The following is a 12,849-nucleotide window of genomic DNA, read 5'->3' as shown; positions in this document are numbered from 1 at the left end:
ATGTCCGGAGGGATCACCCCTGGGCGAGGCTGTTCAACTCTGTTTAAATGACATGTATATGAATATCCAACATGTTTCTGCCTAGTCCTCTCCTGTAAACAGGGAACATAACCCACTTGTCAAGAATTGAAGAGGCAGTGTCCGTCCATGGACGACAAGAGAAACCCTATTTTTCCATCCATCTGAGGATCGGATCGACAGACGGTCCGTGTTCATCCGATCCCCCCATAGAGAGCTGACAAAAGTGTGCGGGGACCGCCCTGTCATCCGCCGGCTCAGCGCGGATCAGTGGAGCAAACAGAGGTTCATGGGGCGGATCATCACTGATCCGCCCCGTGTGAAAGAGCCCTAATGTGTATTGTAGTTAGGGAGTCACATTGGCTGCTTTAAGGGATTAGTTAAATTGGCTTATGTTAATTTGTGTTTCTGGTTACAGGTGTATTGTTAGAATATGAGCTGGACAGGGGGAACCTCCTCTTTAACTGTATAGAAGAACGTCTTCTTATTCTAATAGAGAGTCTGATGTTTTACCCTACACTAAGCTACGCATAGTGAATGGAAAAGCCAAGGGGTCTTGGATTGTGTGGTACCGGACAGAGGAAGCATTTACGTTGGACAGACTCATCTTGAATATTGAGGCCCGTCACAATTTCAGATACCCCGTTTGGGACCTCCGCTAAACCAGTGTTCTCCTGTCCTCCAAACGCACCCACAGCCCATAACCAACCCTTAACCCATCAATCATGAGACAGGCCACACAGGTGTGGAGGGTTGGTTATGGAGAGTCTGCAGGCATGTTTGGAGGACAGGAGACACAGGTCTGGCAGAGGTTCCCATACGGGGTATCCGAGATCTGTCAAAGTGATGTTATCGCTCTCACTCTCTCATACTGGTCACTGGAAGTTCAACATGGCACCTCATGGCAAAGAACTCTGAGGATCTGAAAAAAAAATTGTTGCTCTGCATAAAGATGGCCTAGGCTATATGAAGATTGCCAAGACCCTGAAACTGAACTGCAGAACGATGGCCAAGACCATACAGCAGTTTAACAGGACAGGTTCCACTCAGAACAGGCCTTGCCATGGGTCAACCAAAGAAGATGAGTGCACCCGTTTAGCGTCATAGCCAGAGGTTGTCTTTAGGAAATAAACGTATGAGTGCTACCAGCTTTGCTGCAGTGGTTGAAGGGTTGGGGGTCAGTCTGTCAATGCGCAGACCATACACTGCAGACTGCATTAAATTGGTCTGTGTGGCTGTCGTTCCAGAAGGAAGCCTCTTCTAAAGATGATGCACAAGAAAGTCTGCAAACAGTTTGCTAAAGACAAGCAGACTAAGCACATGGATTACCGGGAATCATGTCCTGTGGTCTGATGAGACCAAGATAAAACGTATTTGTTCAGATGGTGTCAAGCATGTCTGAGGCATACAAAGACAAATGTGTCTTGCCCACAGTGAAGCATGGAGGGTGGGAGTGTCATGGTTTGGGGCTGCATGAGCGTTGCCGACACTGAGGAGCTACAGTTCATTAAGGGAACCATGAATGCAAACATGTACTGTGACATACTGAAGCAGAGCATGATCCCCCTCCCTTTGGAGACTGGGCCGCAGGGCAGTATTCCAACATAAAGACCCAAAACACACCTCCAAGATGACCACTGCCTTGCTAAAGAAGTTGAGGGTAAAGGTGATGGACTGGCCAAGCATGTCTCCAGACTTAAACCCTATTGAGAATCTGTGGGGCATCCTCAAAAACGGAAGGTGGAGGAGTGCACGGTCTCCAACATCCACCAGCTCTGTGATGTTGTCATGGAGGAGTGGAAGAGGACTCCAGTGGCAACCTGTGAAGCTCTGGTGAACTCCATACCCAAGAGGGTTAAGGCAGTGCTGAAAAATGGTGGCCACACAAAATATTGACACTTTGGGTTCAATTTGGACATTTTCACTTAAGGGTGTACTCACTTTTGTTGCCAATAGTTTAGACATTAATGGCTGTGTGTTGAGTTATGAAGGGGACAGAAAATTTACACGGTTATACAACATTGTAGCAAAGTTTTATTTATTCAGTGTTACATGAAAATATACAATAAAATATTTACAAAAATGTGAGGGGGTGTAGGGCTGCAACTAACGATTATTTTCATAATAGATTAGTTGGTCGATTAATCGACTAATCGGATAATCTTAAAGTGTGGTGTACAATTTAGTTAATATGTAAATATAAAAAAATAAATTAATTCTTAAATATCTATACGCAGTGGTAAATATAAATAACCAACTGCAGTAATTGTAACGCTTTCTATTACCTCCACTTTCTCTGGGTTCAGATGCTGATCTTCCCTGCACAGAGTCTTTAAAGTGATATATATTTTTTTTTTAATTAAACAAATTTGTCATATTACCTGCTCTGTGTAATGGTATTGCACAGAGCAGCCCAGATCCTCCACTTCTGGGGTCCCTCACCGATGCTTCTGGCTCCTCCTGCCTTCAGAGTGCCTCAATAGCAAGCTGCAAAGTATAGTATAGAGCGCTCCCTATAGCAAGGTAAAAAAAACTTCTGCCTTTAGAACCACTCACTTCCTGCCCAGGACTACATGTCCTATGAGGCATTGCTCCTCACACTTTCACATTCACAAACTATCAGGCACTTAGTGACATGTATGGATGGTGTACTGAACTGTATGTGTGCTGCACTGTATTTCCTGATATGTAAACAAATAATGCATTCTATATGCAGGCCAACTAATCAACTGGCCGATTAATCGATTATGAAAATAGTTGACAACTATTTTCATAATCGATTTGTTGTCGATTAATCGATTTGTTGTTTTGGCCCTAAGGGGGTGTACTCATTTTTGAGAGATACTGTATATACACTGAATAAATTCCTAAGCGGTTTAAAGGATTGGCTTGGCGCTTCTCTCTCCTCAGTTTGCTTTCCTTTTGTTGACAGAAAAAAAATGCCTGTGAAGACTCATTAATGCATGACATTTTAGCCTAGACCAAAAACCAGGAAGCAACTGAAGCGTAAAAAAATAAAATAAAACAAGTAAATTTAAAAAAGCATTCTATTTACCAACACTGACTATAAGGAATGAAAATGATTAATGCTGATGGATTCAGTCTGAACACTATTCTTGCTTAACATTTGCTAAATCTTTAGGAGATGTATTAAATAATAAAACAAACCTGTAGTTTCTTTATCTCCTTCTTCAAATCCGCTTCATACTTTTCTTTCTGGTTTGCATTTGCTGCGTTGTGTAGCTAAAAAGGAGAAAACGATGAAGTACTTTTATTATGTACTTAACAAAAAAAGTAGAGATACTAAAAGTCTTAAGACCATTGCACATCACATAGTTAGTCTGGTTGAAAAAAGTCCATATAAGTTTAACCAATAAAAAAGGGGAAAAAAATAAAAGTTATACAATACTATACCCAGCAGTTGATCCAGAGCAGGGATATGCAATTAGCGGACCTCCAGCTGTTGCAGAACTACAAGTCCCATCATGCCTCTGGGTGTCATGCTTGTGGCTGTCAAAGTCTTGCTATGCCTCATGGGACTTGTAGTTCTGAAACAGCTGGAGGGCCACTAATTGCATATCCCTGATCCAGAGGAAAGCAAAAAAAACACAGCAAAGCCCTATTTCCTCAGGCTGCTACACAGTGGCACTTATGCCGTAACTGCGTCATACCCCTGGAGGGTAAGGCCCCATGCACACGAGAAGCAAATGCAAACTCATCTAAACACAAGTTTTCAAACGCAAAAACCGGCGTTTAAAACGCCCGTTTTTGCCGCGAATTTCGCGGCGTTTTACCGCGATTTACCGCGTTTGCGTTTATAAGCATTTGGTTAAGAAACATCATAAGACCCTCCCTAAGCTCAAAAAACAATATTATTTAACCATTTCAGCTATTTTGTGAGACCAGAGCAGCTGAGAGAGCAGTGTACGTGTATTTAGCGTGTCACTTGCCACGTCACCTGGCCACGTCACCTGCCACGTCACCTGGCCACATCACCTGCCACGTCACCTGGCCACGTCACCTGCCACAAGTTGTGGATTGTCCACTGGCCACGTCACCTGCCACATCAACTGGCCACGTCACCTGCCAAGTTGTGAATTGTCCACTTGCCACATCACCTGGCCACGCCACCTGCCACAAGTTGTGGATTGTCCACTGGCCACGTCACCTGGCTATGTCACCTGGCCACGTCACCTGGCCACGTCACCTGGCCACGTCACCTGGCCACGTCACCTGGCCACGTCACCTGGCCACGTCACCTGGCCACGTCACCTGGCCACGTCACCTGGCCACGTCACCTGGCCACGTCACCTGCCACAAGTTGTGGATTGTCCACTGGCCACGTCACCTGCCACATCAACTGGCCACGTCACCTGCCAAGTTGTGAATTGTCCACTTGCCACGTCACCTGGCCACGCCACCTGCCACAAGCTGTGGATTGTCCACTGGCCATGTCACCTGGCTATGTCACCTGGCCACGTCACCTGGCCACGTCACCTGGCCACGTCACCTGGCCACGTCACCTGCCACAAGTTGTGGATTGTCCACTGGCCACGTCACCTGCCACATCAACTGGCCACGTCACCTGCCAAGTTGTGAATTGTCCACTTGCCACGTCACCTGGCCACGCCACCTGCCACAAGCTGTGGATTGTCCACTGGCCATGTCACCTGGCTATGTCACCTGCCACGTCACCTGGCCACGTCACCTGGCCACGTCACCTGGCCACGTCACCTGGCCACGTCACCTGGCCACGTCACCTGGCCACGTCACCTGGCCACGTCACCTGCTACAAGTTGTGGATTGTCCACTGGCCACGCCACCTGCCACGTCAACTGGCCACGTCACCTGCCACAAGTTGTGGATTGTCCACTGGCCACGTCACCTGGCCACGTCACCTGCCACATCACCTGCCACATCACCTGCCTCAAGTTGTGTATTGTCCACTTGCCACGTCATCTGCCATGTCACCTGGCCACCCCACCTGCCGCAAGTTGTGGATTGTCCACTTGCCACGTCACCTGGCCACGTCACCTGCCACATCACCTGGCCACGTCACCTGCCACAAGTTGTGGATTGTCCACTGGCCACGTCACCTGCCACGTCAACTGGCCACGTCACCTGCCACAAGTTGTGGATTGTCCACTGGCCACGTCACCTGGCCACGTCACCTGCCATGTCACCTGGCCATGTCACCTGCCACAAGTTGTGGATTGTCCACTGGCCACGTCACCTGGCCACGTCACCTGGCCACGTCACCTGGCCACGTCACCTGCCACAAGTTGTGGATTGTCCACTGGCCACATCACCTGGCCACGTCACCTGCCATGTCACCTGGCCACGTCACCTGCCACATCACCTGGCCACGTCACCTGCCACAAGTTGTGGATTGTCCACTGGCCACGTCACCTGGCCACGTCACCTGCCACATCACCTGGCCACGTCACCTGCCTCAAGTTGTGTATTGTCCACTTGCCATGTCATCTGCCATGTCACCTGGCCACCCCACCTGCCACAAGTTGTGGATTGTCCACTGGCCACGTCACCTGGCCACGTCACCTGCCGCAAGTTGTGGATTGTCCACTTGCCATGTCACCTGGCCACGTCACCTGCCACATCACCTGGCCACGTCACCTGCCACAAGTTGTGGATTGTCCACTGGCCACGTCACCTGCCACGTCAACTGGCCACGTCACCTGCCACAAGTTGTGGATTGTCCACTGGCCACGTCACCTGCCATGTCACCTGGCCACGTCACCTGCCACGTCACCTGGCCACGTCACCTGCCACAAGTTGTGGATTGTCCACTGGCCACGTCACCTGGCCACGTCACCTGCCATGTCACCTGGCCACGTCACCTGCCACGTCACCTGGCCACGTCACCTGCCACAAGTTGTGGATTGTCCACTGGCCACGTCACCTGGCCACGTCACCTACCATGTCACCTGGCCACGTTACCTGCCACAAGTTGTGGATTGTCCACTTACCATGTCACCTGGCTACGTCACCTGCCACGTCACCTGGCCACATCACCTGCCACGTCACCTGGCCACGTCACCTGCCACAAGTTGTGGATTGTCCACTGGCCACGTCACCTGCCACAAGTTGTGGATTGTCCACAATGCAATGCAAGCAATTACATTTTTTATTTTTTTTTATGGTTTTTCATCATTTGCCATAATTTTTGAGATTTCCAATGTAAAAAAATAGGTCACCTTTAAAAACGCCTATAAACGAAATCGCGGCAAAACGCCGGTACCGCGATTTGCCGCGATTTGCGTCTAAAACGCAAAAGCTGAAAGCTTCTGAACCCAAAATTTTGGGTTTGGAAAAACGGCCCTAAACCCAACTGCTTTGAAACGCCAAAAAACGTGATTGTGTGCATGGACACATAGGATAACATTAAATGTGTTCAGGGGCAGTTGAAAAAAATGCCCAAATGCCTCTGAACTCGAGTTTAGCAGCGCCTCGTGTGCATGGGGCCTAAGAAGTTTCTGGCGAGTGCAACTTTGTAAAGAGCACGGATTGTCACGCACAAAGCAAGATCGGAAATGTTCACTCATCAACCTTGAAGTTTTTAAGCACAAATCACTTTATCACCTTTATTATTTTTACTTCATTTTTATCAAGGACTTATTTTAAAAGGATTGTATTTCACCATTTTATCCCACAAACTTTATATGAACTTGATTTATGCACATCCACCTAAATGTGAATTGATGTATATCAATGGTATAATCAGTATCCACATTTTATTGTAGCGTCAGCACCTTATAACTTAGCATAGCACTTTATTAACCCATCTGACACCCGGCCGAGGGTGTAACAATAGTAAACTCCTGGCACCTTTCACATGCACCTGTCATCTACATGAGTTTAGAAAGCCACACTCCGCACTGAATTAGGGACATAACCTCTACAGTAAACACCCGGCTGGGGGTCATCATTTTGTGTCTTTAGTTTTGGATTTCTTTGCACATCGTTGGCACAAGACACTTTCTCTTTTTAAAATATACCAGAACAGCGCCATACCCACACCTCCCTCTTCTCTACAGAATAGAAACCAACCAATCCAGAAAAAACACGAAATGTCATAAATATTGAGTTAAAGTTTAGTGAGTAAAGCATTTAAACCCCAATCAAAACAAGCTTAGTACTTGGTGGAGAAACCCTTGTTGGCAAGCACAGAGGTAAGACGTTTCCTGTAGTTGGTTACCAGGTTTGCACACATCTCAGGGGGGATTTAGGTCACTCTTATTTACAGATTTTCTCTAAATCTTTCTTCCATTTGCGAATAATTGCTCCAACAGTTGTCTCTCACTAAGCTTCTTGCTGATGGTCTTGTAGCCCATTCCAGCCTTGTGCAGGTCTACAATCTTGACAGCTCTTGATGGCAAGGGTTTTTTTGTTTTTTGGAATTCTTTTTTTTTCCCAAAGAGATGGCAAGGTTTGAATGGAAGAAAGATTCTGTGGACAGGTAGCTTTAATGCACATAGTTTGGAGCACCTTCTTAAAGTGACAGGACTAAAATGTGTGCACCAGATGAGCACATACTGCAGCCAGTCTGTGGGGGCCAGAATTATTGTTGGGGGATCAAATACTTATTTTACCCACTAAACTGCAACTCAAATTTAGAACATTTGTATCATGTGTTTTTTTTCTGGATTTTTGGTTGATATCCTGTCTCTATCATTTAAAGTTACACCAATATTACATTATAGCACCTATTGTGACAAAAGGCATTTCAGGAGGATAGACTGTTGACATCTATGTATTCAGACACGGTAATTCTGATAACTAAACCTGATAAAGATCCCAATGATTGTGCCTCTTATCGCCACATTTCTTTGCTCAATATAGACTATAAAATCCTTACTAAAATATTGGCTAAATGGATTTAATTCTGTGATACTTCGTATTATTGACCCAGATCAAACCAGCTTTATGCCTGGAAAGTACATGTCTATTAATATGCGATGGACGCAGCTCATTGTACAACTAGGAGAATACTTCCCCAAGTCCTTAGATGTGGCCAAAGCATTTGATTCCATATAATGGCCCTTTCCTCACTCGCCGCGTGCCCCCTGCAGGGCATGCGCTGTGATCACTGAGACCAAGGTGATCACAGATCTGAGTAAGGAGCCAATCCCGGCAAAAATATGCCACCCATCAATACCCACCAGTGCAGCCCATCAGTGTAGGCCCATCAGCGTACATCAATGAAGGACAAAAATAACCTGTTTGCAAAATACAAAATGCTGGTCATTAAAAAAAAAAAAAAAAAAAAACACACGGCAGAGGTGATCAAATACAGTACCCACCAAAATAAAGCTCTATTTGTGGGGGGGGGGGGGGTATGTGGTGTATACTAGCTCATTATGCCTTTTGCCTTGCAGGTGTAAAAAAAAAAAAAAAAAATTATTGTGGGTATACAACCGCTTTAAGAACTGCCAGTCCCATGCCCTTTCCTGGATGGGTAGAATAGCAGCTATAAGTAGGACGGTTCTTTTTCGAATCCTATATTATTTTCTGTCTCTGCCAACCCCAGTACCATTCGCATTCTTCAGAAAACTGCAAACATTGACCTATAAATTCATCTAGAATACCGGTGGGTGCAGGGTGACTCAGAACACTTTGCATACTAAGTGGCGAGGCGGACTTGGAGTTCCCCATTGTCCGCGATATTACAGAACCGCTCAAGGGAACCAGCTTTATCAATTTTTTCTGAGGCATATCAACCTGACTGGGTTCAGTTGGAGGCCCAAGCTAGTGACACGTTATGCAAACTGTATCCTTGGAAATCTCCTCATTCCCCTGTGGATCCCCTTTTAATCCTCATTTCCCCTAGGGAAGACTCTCCAGAAATGTACATGGTGGATCATGGTTATAGTCAGGTTGAAGGAAAAGAAAAAAAAAAAAAAAAGAAAAAGAACACACAAAACACACACACACACACACACACACACACACACACACACACGCAGACGCTTCCTTTATCCACAGTTGTTCCAGAGGAAGGTCTCCATCTGCCTAAGGCTGCATTCACACCTGAGCGTCGGTCGTTCGGTCGTTTTTTGGGCGTTTTTTCTGGCGTTTTGTCGCGCGTATTTGCGCGTTTGCATACAGCGTCGTGCGACGTTTTTGTACTTCGGCGTTTTTTATTTTAGCCAATAGGAAAAATGATCATCTTTTCATCACTTGTTGCTATGTTGGTAGATTTTTTTAATCTTCTGCATGGGCGACAAGTTCTATTTATTAAAGCGACGAAACGCCCGTAGCAAACGCCCGTTGTCGCGCGATACGCTCAATTCGCGCGTTTCCCATTACTTTCTATGGGGGAAAAGAACGCTCAAATACGCCCAAACCGCACGACAAAAAGGTCCGGGACTTGTTTGAGCTTCGCGCGACAGGCGTTCAGGTGTGAACAGTCACCATAGGGAATAATGTTAATTCTCCCCTCTGGCGTTTGTGAGCAGTGCGCTTCAGGCGTAAAAACGCCTAGGTGTGAATGGGGCCTAAGGCTTTAAAAAAAAAAGCTCGGTTATCCATGGATCGGTTAGTGTTTTTCCCAGGAAAACGCTCAAGGCAGATCCCTCCAGTTCGAGGACTTCTTTGCGTCCTCTCCCAGATGGTACAAGGTACCTGGGTGAGAATCTAGGTGCGCCCCCCCCAACCTGTGCCACTCGCATTGGTCGTGACAATCCTGGAGACCGGTAGGACCCACTCCAGGCCACCTTTCTCCGCCACCAAAGGGACCCCTTGACGCGGCCCAGCACAAATATCAGGAGTCCAGGGACCCCTGACTGTGGTCCCAAACCCTCAGGATGACCAGTTGCAAAGAGCGAAAATACAGCCCTGCCCACTGTACTGCCGGGTGCGTGGATGTCAGTAAGCCCAAAGCTGACATGGCTTTTCTTATTGAAACCCAATGGCTGCCCTGGACAACATTGCCCTGTCCACCTTCTGCTTCGTTGAATCCAATACGTAGCCCAAGAAGGTGACCCTTTGGGACAGATCCAAGCTGGATTTTTCCAGGTTCAAGAGCCACCCAAAGCTTTCTAAGATGCCTCTTTCCACCTGTAGATGCTGGGACAACTGCTCTAGGGAAGAGGCAAACAGGAGTAGATTGTCCAATTATGCGATTACCAAGATGCCTCTGAGCCGCAGAAAAGCCAGGACCTCCACCATGACTTTGGTGAAGATGGGGGGACGGGGACGGAATAGACTAAAGGCAAGGGCCCTGAACTGTAGATGGAATGTCGTTTTTACCGCCAATCTAAGGAGCTTCTGGTAGCCCTCCGCGACGGGAATGTGCAGATAGGCATCTTTCAAATCTATTGATGCCATGAAGCACTTTGGGGGAAGAAGTGCCTTCACCGAGTAGACCGAGTCCATTCGGAAACCTCCTGTAGGTGACAGACATTCAGAGGCTTCAGGTTCAGGATAAGCCTGAACTTTCCAGAAGGCTTGCAAACTACAAAGATGTGGGAATAGAAGCCTCTGCCGGTCTCTCCTGTTGGGACTCCTCCCGCAGGAGTGAAAAAGAATAGTTGCTGACTTTTCTGCAGCTTGGTGATAAGGAGTCTGAGCGGGGAAGGTTTTGAAAACTCCAGCCGGTATCCTCTTCTTATGATCCCTAACACAAACGGATTGGAGGTGATCATCTTCCACTGTGGGAGGAAGGCCCCCCCAATCTTCCCCCCAACATGGTTATGTCATTGGGTATTTTTTGGCTGTTCAGGAGGGGTGTTACAAAAAAAAAAAAAGCCCCCACGCCCTTCTGCCCCCAAACTTTCTTCTGCCATTCAGTTTTTTGGGGCTTTAAACTTCCTCTGAGGGCAAGACTTGGTATGCTCTCCATATTTCCTTTTATTGACAAAGGCCTTTTTCTTCATGCTCATCTGATCCAAGACAGCCTTCCAAACCTGGCCCAAACAAAAAATCCCCCGTGAGAGGAGTCCCGCAAAGCTTGACTTTGGACGCGCTATTTCCATGCCACGTCTTAAGCCATAAGCCCCTCCTTGCTTAATTGGACAGGGATGCAGATCTTGCGGACATGCTCACGATTCAGCCGAGGCATCCGCAATGCATGACACCCCTTTAAAGAAGCATGGAAAAAGAAGACAGGACCGTTTCTTTTGGCATTCCCACTTCAATGTGCGGCCTAATCTGTGTCGGACAATATTCCATGTTGCGGACCACCACTGTGGCTGCCATGGCGGGCCTGAGGAAAAGGCTGCATCTAGCTTAGATTTATTCCCGACTAGCGCCTCCTCTTCCGCAAAAGGAAACCTGCGTTTCAGAGCCCTTGAAAAGTAAGGTTTGCGTTCGGGGTCTTGCCACTCCCTCTGGATTGCATTGACCAAGCCGTCGTGGACCAGAAACACTCTTTGTGCTCCCCCAGGCCCTTACACATCTGGTCGTGGAGCGACAACTTCCTGTTTTCCTCCTGGATTCCTAGAGAGGTATGAATAGCTCCTAAGAGCTCCTCCACTTCCTCTAGAGAAAGCTTGAAGCGAGAGGTTCTTGTGGATTTCCCATTCACCCCCTCATCTGAAGTCGCCGTTTGGCTCTTCCTCAATTTCCTCTCTGGAGCCCCCTGGCCTCTCTCCGCTCACGGTGGGAGCATCTGTTAAGCTAGGTGCAATGTTCTGCTGCTCTGGTGGAGGATTAATCTGGGGCTGCGGCATCTGGAAGCTAGTGAAGAGTGTCTTAAAAGACTGGAAGGTGCTCAAAGGCTCCTTGCCGGACGCCATTAGGTCCGTAACATTGTCTTGCTGACTGCTCCCTTACTAACCCCTCAATGCACTCCTTACAGAGTGCCTTGGTCCAAGATAACCCTATCTTGGCCCTGCTGGGCGACTTGACTTTATCCATGGCCTTGCTCAAAACCCAAAAGAGAGCAGTCATAAATGCCCACCAACACTAGACACAGAGGACCACCTTCCCAGGACCAACCACCACCAGGGTTCCATATGCAACACACCACAACCAAGCGGGACAAACACCCGTGGAGTTTTCTGGACAGGGTAAGGGAACACCACCACAGGGTTTCTCTTACTTTCAAGTGGCTGGTGCTGGAGTCTCCAGGAGTAAAATTGGCTTTTTGGCCACAACCATAAACGGCTCATTTGGAGAAGAGTCAACAAGGCCTATGATGAAAAAGTACACCATTTCTGCTGTGAAACACAGAGGTGGATCGCTGATGTTTTGGGGGATGTGGGAGCTACACACCGACACAGGAAATTTGGTCAAAATTGATGGCAAGATGAATGCAGTAAGTTATCAAAAAATATTGGACGAACATTTGCATTCATCAGCCAGTAGGCTGCACATGAGACGTACTTGGACATTCCAATTATAAAGATCCAAAAAAACACAAGGCCAAGTCGACCTGTTATTGGCTACAGCAGAATAAAATAATGGTTCTGGAGTGGCCATCTTAGTCTCCTGACCTCAATATCATTAAGCCACTCTGGGGAGATCTTAAGCGTGCAGTTCATGCAAGACAGCCCAAGAATTTACAGGAACTGGAGGATTTTTGCCAAGAGGAATGGGCAGCTTTACCATCCAAGAAGATAAAAAGCCTCATCCACAAATACCACAAAAAACTTCAAGCGGTCATTGACGTTAAAGGGGGCAATACACGGCATTAAGCACTGGGCTATGTAAACACGGGTAATTTCTGTGGTGATTATGATTTAAAAAGAGCAAACATGGTTGACTAATAAATGGCTTCAGCCTAACACCAACAATGAGTGAAAGAAAAGTTTTTGCGTCATTCATATGCTCTGAAAAAATGGCCAAGAATTCATAAATTCTGCCAGGGTA

At 47.1% G+C, this 12,849-nt stretch overlaps 1 protein-coding gene across 1 annotated transcript in view; it reads right to left on the bottom strand.

The window, feature by feature from the left end:
• CNOT3 (CCR4-NOT transcription complex subunit 3) overlaps positions 1-12,849 on the bottom strand; it is a 425,129-nt gene that overhangs the window by 304,325 nt on the left and 107,955 nt on the right. Inside the window, 1 exon segment of the mRNA XM_040327617.1 lies at positions 3,187-3,261. Coding sequence (XP_040183551.1) covers positions 3,187-3,261 — 75 coding nt within the window.

The sequence above is a fragment of the Rana temporaria genome, chromosome 10 (genome assembly GCF_905171775.1).
Source record: "Rana temporaria chromosome 10, aRanTem1.1, whole genome shotgun sequence".
In the NCBI taxonomy this organism is placed as follows: Eukaryota; Metazoa; Chordata; class Amphibia; order Anura; family Ranidae; genus Rana; species Rana temporaria.
Note: the sequence above shows the minus strand (reverse complement) of the source record. Positions and strands in the feature narration are given on the sequence as shown.